Below are 10,730 nucleotides of genomic sequence, written 5' to 3' on the forward strand. Positions count from 1 at the left end.
AAAAATTATTAACAATAAAATAATCCCCCCTTCATTTTCCTTCCTTCACCTTGGGGAGTCACCAGCAAAACTCCCTTTGTTTCTGCCCTGCAGAAGCAGCCAGACCCTCCTGGTCCCCCGTGCCTGGCTGCAACCGAGAAATCCCTGCGGCAGACGGCATCGCCCCTCTCCATCACTCGCTGGATGAGATTAAAATGGAAGACAACCATCAAGTGTGCTAGAACCATTTTAATATAATTATACATATCTGCCAAATCCAGGAAAAAAGGTTTATGCATATATATCTTTTTTTTTTTTTTTCAGTTAACATCTGCAAGCATAAACGACAATGAATTTCTCAGTTTAAATTCATCCAGGTCAGAGCAACTGCCCGAAGTCCTGTTGGATTTGACGGTTACTGCCAGCGTGGCCAGCAGTAAGTGAGCTCCAGAGGAGTTTAATGTCCTCGGGTGGGGTTTTTTCGGTCTTTCCACTTTCATTCAGAGACAGTTTGTTGTAAAAAGTTTCAGTGCAGTTCACCTCAGGTGAAAGGAGATCGTGTTTTTGCATTTTTTTTTTAATATATATTTTTTAATTATTTTTAAAAAGATGATAATAGGTAACTCAGTTGCTCTGAATTTCACTTATAATTATAACCTATTTAAATCACAGCAGAACTCCCGCTGGTGCAGAGTTCATAGTTGCATACAATACAGGAGATCACAGTTTTGAAGTCTAGCACAGATTAAAAACCACAGATGTACCATTTATATAAGACACACACTGATTGTCTCTTAAAAACTACATATTGACTCCTTATGAACATTATCTTTTTTTTTTTAATCTTTAAATAAAGTAGTGCAGCTAGGACAATCAGTCACACAACCCACACAGCCCTGAACCAAGTTCTCCGGGTGCCAACTTGAGCAAGTTGGGCATGAAACAGTTGGATGAGCTCGAGAGCGAGAGAGAAAGAAAGAGGGAGGGAGAAAAGGAGGGAGAAAAAGAGAGATGTTGTCCATTCCAAATATTTTAACCGAGGGTTGGCTAACACATTGGAAACCTCTGGGTGAAGGATCTTTCCACGCACACACAAAAAAAGAAATAAAAATCTAGACTTTTTTTTTTACTTTTTTTTTTTTTTTAAACTGGCCCATAGATAGGACGATCTCCTACCTCTTCCAAACAAAGAAACCCAACAATTGCCTAAAACTAGAAAGAACACAGATGGGTCTGTCTGTTTTCTGCTCACTAGATGATCTGTCCGTTTAAGGCCTTCCTTCTCCGTTTTTCCTCTTTATTATTCCTTTTCCAGAGTGTCTGAGCAGGAGATGAATCTGAACGGGATCATACCAACACTGTCCCCCTCTTGTTGCTGTTGGTTTTTTTGTTCATTTGTTTGTCTGTTGAGTTATTTTTCTCTTTAATTTAACCAAGACCTGACTAAAACTGGAGCGTTCAGCCCAGCCTGTTCGTTCTCATTGCAATTTCTCTCGTTATCACAAAGGTTCTTCACAAAACCTGGAACTTCCATGATGACGTCTGGTCCTTATAATCCAAGCAGTCAGCATTGAAGTTTAACTTCCAGGAGGCAGTTTGGTCTTTATAATCCAAGCAATCGGTGGTGGAGTTAAAGCCCAAACTGGAGGCTCCATAGCCCTGGGTGGAGAGGGAGGCTGGAGACTGATTGAGGTGGCTGGTGACCGCGTTGGCACCCATGGGACTCAGGGTGGCCCCTGGTCCAGGAAGCTGGTGGTGCATAGGGGTCAAGTAAGATCCACAGTCCATCCCTCCGAAATAGGAGGTTGAGCCAGCATATCCTTGGCTGTAGCCCGATGCTTGGGTGTAGGTCATAGGATAGGATCTCTGCATGCAGGAGGAAGAGGTGGACAGGGGGTCTGAGAGCGGGGAGATGGATGCTGGGCTCCAGATGGACACAGGCGCACTGCTGCTGGAAATGGTGGGGACCGAGGTGCTGGATGGGGGAGTGAACTGCCCGCTGGTCCCACTCTCCGAACTCACTTCCCGGGCCGGCGAATTCTTCTTTTTAGCTGGCCGTACCTTGTTCTGGCCCCCATTCTGCTGCTGCTGCTGCTGCTGCCGGCACTTGGCTCGGCGGTTTTTAAACCATACCTTCAGACCGAAAGACAGCGAGGGAGAGAAAAAGGCTGATGTTAGGGATGCACGGGCAAACCCAAGGAGGGAAAGAGATGATGGTGGGGAGACATGATCAGGGAGGGGGCACTAAAAGGGCTCCCCACAAGTGGAGGGTTGCAGGCTGCTACAAAGAAAAGCTCCCAGACTCCCCCTCCTTGAGATCATTAGCAGCAATAACAAGTGGAAATGGGCAAATCAAACTGCTTAATAAAGTCACTTTTGGGCAAAAGGGGGGGGGAAGCGCTCCCTATTTGCTGTTTGCCAGCTGGGGACCCCCAGGAATCACTGTTTAGGTCCTATTGAAGTCAAGCCCTTAATTAGAAACAATAGAGCATCAGAAAGGGAGGGAACAATCAGGGAAACAGGCAAGGGTTGAGGAGGTGGGGTTAAGGTGTCCCATTTACCCTCTAAATAGGCTCTCTGCTCTCCCACCCCACCCTACTCCAGCCAGGGTTCACCACCCAACCCATCTCACCCTCTCTTAGCAGGGACCAAGGGGGCTGGCTCTAGGGGAGAGGGGTGCTGGGGAGGTTTCATGGGGAGAAGGCGAGGGTTTGGCATGGGGGGGTCCCAGTCCCAGGTGGCTACGATCTGCTGGGGCACCATGCAGTCTCAGGAAGCCTCACAGGGAGGCAAGCGGGAGGGATGGCTTTGGAACTGCCCTGCCCAGGCTGCAGGGGTGTCCTGAATCCTCCTGCTCTGCCAGCAGCACCTCCAAAATGCTGTCGGGATTGGGCCCCTGCAAGCTGCTTGCAGAGGAGACACAGCCCAGCCCCAGGGAGAGGGTTTCCCCCCCCCCGCCAGGGCATCCACTCTCTCATCGAAGTCCCTTCAAAAGGAGAGGAAGCCCCCAGTCTATACTGGTGTGAAAGGGGATCCCGGTCTGGCCCTGCTCCAGGGATGCCGTGATCTCTGGGGAAGGAGCGATCCTTTACGGCTTCCACAGGGGCCCCAAACGCCTGCAGGACGAACTGGAATTTGGCACCCGGGGCAAGGCGCCGTGCAGAGATTGGGGATGCTGGGGAGTCCTTTACGGCTTAGAGCGACCGAGAGGACCGGGGAGGGGTGTGGGGGGCTAAGGAGCTGGGAACTGCATGAATCCCCCCTCCAATGCACAGGGAGGAAGGAGCAAGGGGCACACTCCAATCATGGGGAGGGCCAGCTGCCACTCCATCGCCCCCCTACACCCTCACCCATCTATGAGCCTCCTTCGTCTCACAGGATCTAGATACTGCTCCAGGGCTGACCCCATCCCCTATGACAGCCCCCTCACCTCCCTGCCAGCCCAAACTCCTCATGCTGGGCTGGAGGTGGGGAGCAGGCAGGGCTCTGCGGGGCCACCCCGCTTCGTACCTGCACTCTGGACTCGGGCAGGTTGATTTTCAGCGCCACCTCCTCCCGCATGAAGATGTCGGGGTAGCGGGTCTTGGCGAAAAGGGCCTCCAGCACGTCCAGCTGCGCCCGGGTGAAGGTCGTGCGCTCCCGCCGCTGCTTTCGCGGGGTGGCTGCGAAAGGAGCCAGAGGCCCTGGCTGTCAGTCAGCGGCCCCTCAGCCCCCTGTGTCCCCTCCAGCCCCCTACCCAGAGGGGCACCCCCGTTCCTCCCTCTTCTCCTGGGCGACCCGTATCCCCATCCTCAGCCACCACCGTGCCGCAGTTCCACCTCCGATGCCTCTTCCCCATCTCGCCCGGATGGGTCTGGAGCATCTGCCCCCCTCTCCAGCAGGAGCGAGTCCCCTCTTTGCAGACCCTTCCCCAGATAAAAAGTTGAGAGTGAGCATGAAGGGAGAAAGAAGGGGCCCCGCGCCCCCCACCCCCCACCCGCCCCAGCCATCACGGTCCCTGGGCACGTTGTGCCTCCACAAGCCCGGCGGCTTCTCCTCCGTGGGGCAAAAAAAAGGCGGGGCGGGGGAGAGGGAAGAAAAACGTGGCTTACCGGGATAACCGACGGACGGATGCAATAAATCCATGCCCGAGGTTGTGAGACTCAGGCCATTGACTGCATAAGGTGGTTGCTTAAGATAAGACATCATGCTAAAGTTGTGGCGGGGAGGAGAGTTGGCCGAAATCCGGGCGAGGGGGAGCCGGCCGAGCGCCCTGCCTGCCCCGGGCGCTGCCGGGGGGTGCCGTCGGGCGGGGGGGGCCGCCAGGTGCCTGCGGAGGCGAGAGAGGACGGGGAAGGGGGGGTCAGGCCAGCTCGCTGCCCCCCCCCTCCCCCCAGCTTTTATCCCCGCCGCCTTCCCCCGTCAATCCTCCAGCTCGTAAAGCCGGACTCCGGCCGGATTTGGGAGCTGGGAGAGACTGACTAGATAAACGCATCTCTCCCAAAAAAGGGCGAGGAGGGGAGGGAGGGGAGCACATCCCAGCCAGTAATTACTACCCGAACAAAACCCCCCCATGCCTTCAACTGCCCGCATTGTACGGCAGCCCGGGGCATTTGCATAGGATTCCCGGCCGGGCACCGGCTAATTGTCTCAAGCAAAACTTGATTGGGGCCATTGGCAGACACAAAGAACCCCTCGGCTAAATAAATAATGCAGATAACAAAGCCCAAGGGTGAGAAACAAAGAAACAATTCAAGAAACCTATCTCTCCCCTAGTCTCTTGCAAGGACTTTAATTATCCCAGGTTTGGGCAACATTCAAACCTTTCCTCCCCCTCCCTTCTCCCCTTCCCCCCGACGTTGCTGCATTTCAGAGCTCAAATGCCCGCCCGAGAAGAGACAAACTTTTCTGCTCTACCGCCATCAGTCCACGTCTGCAGTAATTTCCACCGGCCATTTGCACCTAATTAGTACTCCGGGTAATTAGATTTGGAGGCAAGTAACAGATTTATTAGGCTTTCAAGAAACTCTTGATGACGGAGCTGAAGCTAAACAAACACCCCGGTGGTGCGCGGCCCCGGGACGGCCCCGGCGGCTCCCCCGGGCAGGGCTCCGGCTCCGGCTCCCCCGGGCCCCGCTCACCGCCCCGGGGCCGTGCTCTCCGCAGCGGGGGGTGAGGGGGACCCAAACACACACTCCGCCAAAAAATGGCCGACAAGGGGACAACCGGGGGCTCTTGAAAGGGTTAAAACTGTTTTCCCGTGAAAATATTTTTTTGGGGGGGGCAAAATTTTTGGCCAAAATCTCGACCTTCTCTCCATTCCTGGTACCCATCGGAAAAACGAACTCCAGCACAACTTTTTTTCCCCAAACACCCCAAAACTCCGTGTTTCGGTTAACAAGCGCACACGGGAACAGACCCGCCGCTCCGGGAGGGCTGCACGCTGCCTGGGGGCTCCAGCGGGACCCCCGGCCCAGGCGCACCCCCCGTCCGTTTCGCTTCTCCGCGGCGCGGAGTTTCCTCTTTTCCCCTCGGGGAAGCGCTTGGCCGCCCTCAAACGTCCTGGGCGGCGGAGCGGGTGCGCATCTAGCGCGGGGAGCGCAAGGTCGGGCCCCGCTTTTAACATTCCCCCCGCGGGGGGAGGCTTCAGCGAGGGGGGAGTCCCGCTCCGCGCCGCCGTCGGAGCAGCCTCGGCCGCCAATTTGTTCCAGCGCAAAATAAGCGGGAGAGTAAAACTGGTTTTGCTGCCCGCTTAAAAACGAGCAAACAAATAGACAAAATAAAACACAAGCCCAACATTTCCCTTCCCCCCCCCCCCAAAAAAAAAAAACAACCACACCAAAAAAACACCCCATCATAAACAACCAAAACCAACAAAAAAGCCCAAAACCAACAAAAACCAACGCCAAACCTCCGTTCCGTTAAACTCGGCGGCATCACGCCGAGGCACCAGCCCGGCGCGGCCGCCCGCGGAGCCGCTTGGCCGCGGCCGCGCAGCCCGGGGCCGCCCCGCAGCCCGCGGAGCAACGGCTCCGCTCCGCAATCTGTCACCTTTTCCCCTCCTCCCCCCCGCTCCGCAAAGATCCCGGCTACCAGTTGCTCTGCCCTCGCTCAATAATAATTACCCCGTCCGAGAATTAATTATAATAAATGTTTTCTTGATAAACTAACGAGATAATCCGGGCGGCACACGCTCCCTAATTACGGGCCACCGGCCCCAGCTCCGCTGATGGCCCCGGCTGATTAATGCAAGGCAGCGATCCGCGGCCGTGCGCGCAGGCTGCGGTCTGCCCTTGGCCGCGCTGCGGGGGGACGCGGGAGGCTGGGGGGGCTTCGCCGGGCCGCGGAGCAGCGCGGAAAGGCTCCCGCGGAGGCAGGGGGGGAAGGTGCCGAGATAGAAAAGGGAATTTGTTTTGTTTTCTTTTGCAAACGAGAGCTCGGTTCCCTGCCCGCACCGGGCTCCACCGCATTTCTTAGGTTATTTTTTTACTGTATTCTCCCTCCCGGAGGGAGGGTTTGGGTTGATATTCCCCGACACGGGAATTTTCGCACCGGGGATGGACCCACCACTGGCTCTGTCGCTGCGCAACCCCCCGCGCTTCGCCCTCCAAACCTGCGCGCAGCTGCAAGGCCGCCGGCCCCTGGCGCGGGCAAACGAAAGGGGCGGCCGGGAGCAGCGGGGCCGGGCCGGCAGGCAGCGACCTCGGCCGCGAAGCCGCCTGGCCCATCGCTGCCTCCTCACCTCCTCACCGCCAGCCGGTCCCATGGTTTAACTGCCTTTTTTCCCCTTTCTCCATTTTTTTTTTTTTTTAACCTGGAGTTGCATCTTTTCAAAAGAAATAAATAATAAAGCTCAACTTCTCGGAGGAGCCGAAAGCTGAATAAATCTCTGCAGCGAAGGAGATTTTTAGGTCTAAAGAAACTTGTGCCGGTGCACAAGGACTTTCCCGACTTTCTCTTTGTCAGCGCGGTGCAATTTAGAGCAGGGAGGCCGGGGTGCGGAGCAATGCGCGTTATACACGGGCGTCGTCTGTGGGAAGAGCTTTCCCACAGCTTTAAAAAAATAATAACAATGAGATAAGGGAGGTGGGAAACAGCCCCAGTCCCTCTCCGACCTGGATGCCATTCTCGCCATCCATTTCACCCTCACCGAGCCATGAAGCTCCGGCCCCAGACGTCTGGAAGCTTTCTCTCCCTGCGCTTTCCAGCCTGGTTCCCTTTGCAAAATTACTTTGCTGAGTCCCTGCATGGCGAGGGGAGGGGCGGAGTGGCAGGCAGGAGCCGAGAGAGGGGAGAAATTTCTTCCCGGTTATTTCTTATTTTAAAAGTCCACCTCAGGGCCAGGGAATAACTGAAGGCCTAAGGATCAGGCCGGAAAAAAAAATAATCATGTACCCAACGAAACCGCGGTGAAGGACCGCGCCTGCCTGCGGAGGAGCGAGCGGACTCCGCGCCCGCCCACGGGAGACGGCCCGGCCGCGGCGGCGGGGCACGGGCGGGCAGGGGAGGCAGCGGGCACCGCGGCCCCGCTTCTCGGGTTTGGCCCTTCGCCTTTTCATCCACCAGCTCCCGGTCCCCGCAGAGGGCCAAGCGGCCGCCGCTGCCCCAGGCCCGGGGCCGCCTCCCTCCTCCGCCCGGCCTGGCCCGGCCTCCCCGGGCAGCCCCGCATCTCCTCCGGGGAGCCGCCCGCTCCCCGCCGCCAGCACCGTGCCCCCCCGCTCGCTGCACACATACTCTGTTTAAACCAAAAACATTTTACAAAAGAATTAATTTCCACCCCCCTTCCCCTGTGTTTCTGCCCGCCGAGCAATGCCCCAGGAAAGATGAAGCGAACGGGTCTGACTTACCTGCGAGCCTCGCTGGAGCTGGACGGGGCTGGGGGCGAGGGGCGAGACCTGCCGCCCGGATCCTCGCCAAATTCGGGGGTCGGGCTGAGCTGGGAGAGAAAGCACAAAGCGGGAGGTTAGAGAGCTCGCCGCATGCACATGCCCACGACATCGGAAAGGGGGCGGGGGGGGGGGTGTAGAAAAAAAAATGTTTGAAAAAGAAGAATAAATGGGGGAGAAAGGGGAGGGGACGGTGCAGGAGAGGGATGCGGGGATGCTCGGGGTCTGGGCTCGGTACATACAGAGCTGGCCGGTGCCGGAGCTGGTCAAGTGATTTTATTTTTAATAATAGTGGCAGGGTGCGTTGGAGCTGAGGTCTCTACCTCTCTCGGGGAGCTTTGCTGAGAAAGCGCCTCTCTGGCAACTTTTTGACGCAAACTCTCCAACCAATGGCAGGGAGAGAGTGATTGACACATCTAAGCCAGGGGGGAAATAATAAAAACACACAACAGGGGGAGGAAAAAACAGGCCGCTGCTGTACCGGGGGGACAATCAAGCGAGAATAACAGCCACCGAAATGACACGAGAATATACATTAAAAGAACCTGCTCGGTTTTAAAAATATACATTATGGAGCGGAGCGGATGAAGTCATTGTACAAATTAATGTGATGGACAGCGGCGATGGCGTTAGTGTATTACCCGGGGGGAGGGGGGGGCGCAAAAAGCTGTGTGTGCTGGATAATAATAACAGCAAAATATATTAAAATATATAAGTAAATATTTGGGCAAGGGGGGACGCGGAGCCTGCCAAGAGCCCTTGGCTGAGCAGCGCGAAACTGGGAGAGAGGAAACCCGCGGGAGCAAAGCGACATCCCCCCCGGGACAGCGGGGAGCGGGGTGCCGGGGTGCCCCCAGCTCCGGGTCCCCCCACTGCACCCGCGGAGCGGCCCGCACCCTCCGTCCCACCTCCCGGGGCTCAAGTGTCCCCGGGGCGAGGGGAATTGAGTCACCTGGGGGGTTATGATTTTTTTTTATTATTCTTTTTAAGATATATATATGGTTGGTGGTGTAGAATGGGACTTAGCGGCGCCGTGTTGAATTCGCAGATACGGGCATGGACGCGTTTTAATAGAAATCAGCTCGGTGTAGCGAATGGGTGAGGAGGGCCGGGGGGGTCCCCGACGCCGAGCAGAGCCCAGCTGGGCGCAGCGGGCATGGGCACCGGGACGCGCCTCCCGCACCGCCCGTCCCCGTTCAACTTCTCCCGGGTCAAAGAAACCCGAAAATAAAGCGTTGCCGAAAGGCAGGAGGACGGAGGCGGCTGAGCTGGGAGGGAGGGAGCACTCACACACTTTCCTCACTTCTGACAATAGGGGAAAAAAATGCAGCGGCTCGATCATTTTAATGGGGTGACCTATGTTAATGAAGTTATAGCAATTAATTCGCCTCTTTGTGGCTCTCTCTGAGCCTGGCTGCGTGCAATCCAACGTGGTTGTCCTTGGACTTTAGCGCAATCCCGAGCGCGGTCGGTGCAGCCGGGGCTGGCGGTTTGCAGGAGCAGGTTTGGGATGCTCGGGGCTGGGCTGGGTGCTTGGGTGTTGTGGGTTGTGGGGTTTGTTGTTTTGGGTTGGTTTTTTTTTTTTCTTTTTCTCTTTCCTTCCAGAGAGAAGGAGGAAGGAGGGGGCAGAAGAGAAGGAGGGAGGGGAGAGGAGGGGAAATTAAACAAACAAACAAACAAACGAAATAACCCCTTGCACAAAAGCAGCCGCAGCCCTGCCCGCCGGAGCCGCTCCCACTTTGGCCGCTTTTTTTTTTTTTCTTTTTTTCGCCAGGCGACTTCGCGGAAAGTTGGTACCCGGGGTACCCCCGGTCGGGACCCCCCCAGGACCCCCAGGCCCTGTACTACTTGGAGTTGTGGTGCTTTTTTTGTTTGGTTTTGTTGTCGTCCGTCCCCCGTCCTCCCCCGAACCGTGAGACTCATTTGGGGGACTTTTTGTTGTTTTGTTTGGTTTAGTTGAGGGGGTTTGGGGGCTTAGCGAGGGGCGGCTGCAGCCCCCCATCCCTTTGCAACACGTCCCCCCCCCGTCTTCCCGCAATCTTTGCGCAGACACCAGCGCAAATCCTTCCCTTTCACCTCCCCGCGTGTCGGCACGGCCACGCCACCCCTCAGCCTCTCCTTTAGCAGAGCACCAGTAATAAATATCCCGATTGAACCCTTCCCCCCCCTACCCCCACCCCCCTCCTTTGCCATAGTCTCCCGCCCCCACATATTATTTAATAACCTTAATCCACCTTGGAAGAATGAGAGAGATAATTCGTCCCCGTGTATCCTGACCAGGAGGGTATTTTCGAAATCGATTAAAAATAAAAGGGGGGGAAAAAAAAAGAAAGAAAGAAATGGGTGTTCGGGGGCTGGAGGAAGCCGGGCTGTGTCAGAGGAGGGCTTAGCAAAGCAGAGAAATAAAATTCAGTGCCTGAAGAAAGTAGCTGGGAGAGCAGGTTTGGAAGCGCAGCCCTCGCAGTCCAGCCGGGCTGACAGCCCTGCCTGCAGCTGCCCGCGCTGCCTGGCCGTGGGGCAGTGGGCAGGCAGCGCTCTGCCCTGCCTGCAGCCTGCCAGAGGCAGCAGGAACATCCCAGGCTTTCCCTCTGCCCCCCCCGGCCTGAGAAGTTGGGAATAATTCACGCGGCCAATAAAACAAGTGGCGGAGATGGACAGTGTTACTTAAATAAACAAGGGTCTCTTTAAAATTCTCATCCACTTCAGATGTCTAAAGTAAGATTGTGATGATTTTGTCACGGTTTGGTAAATTTACCCCTTTAAGAGGCTTTCATAAATCCCAGAACACACCTTCAGCCAGATTTGAATATAGATTTAGGTTTTAAAACCCAGAAGCTGGGAACACCGCTTTATCAAAGAGAATTTCCCTTTAGCTTAGCAATGTGT

The 10,730-nt window shown here is 55.7% G+C and overlaps 1 protein-coding gene across 2 annotated transcripts; it reads right to left on the bottom strand.

The window, feature by feature from the left end:
• Positions 1 to 208: 208 nt before the first annotated feature.
• Positions 209 to 9,867, bottom strand: OTX2 (orthodenticle homeobox 2). Of its 2 annotated transcripts, XM_080394365.1 has the most exons (5): positions 8,087 to 9,867; positions 7,806 to 7,894; positions 4,071 to 4,288; positions 3,490 to 3,641; positions 209 to 2,112 (listed from the first exon to the last, which is right to left on the bottom strand). In XM_080394365.1, the coding sequence occupies exons 3-5, from the start codon at positions 4,165 to 4,167 to the stop codon at positions 1,492 to 1,494; spliced, it is 870 nt and encodes a 289-aa protein (XP_080250491.1). In that variant the 5' UTR covers positions 4,168 to 4,288; positions 7,806 to 7,894; positions 8,087 to 9,867; the 3' UTR covers positions 209 to 1,491. The 2 variants fall into 2 exon arrangements, with proteins under 2 accessions (XP_080250491.1, XP_080250490.1); XM_080394364.1 differs by lacking the exons at positions 7,806 to 7,894; positions 8,087 to 9,867 and adding an exon at positions 5,870 to 7,798.
• Between the last annotated feature and the right edge of the window lie 863 nt (positions 9,868 to 10,730).

The sequence above is a fragment of the Falco punctatus genome (assembly GCF_963210335.1).
Source record: "Falco punctatus genome assembly, chromosome: 7".
Lineage (NCBI taxonomy): Eukaryota > Metazoa > Chordata > Aves > Falconiformes > Falconidae > Falco > Falco punctatus.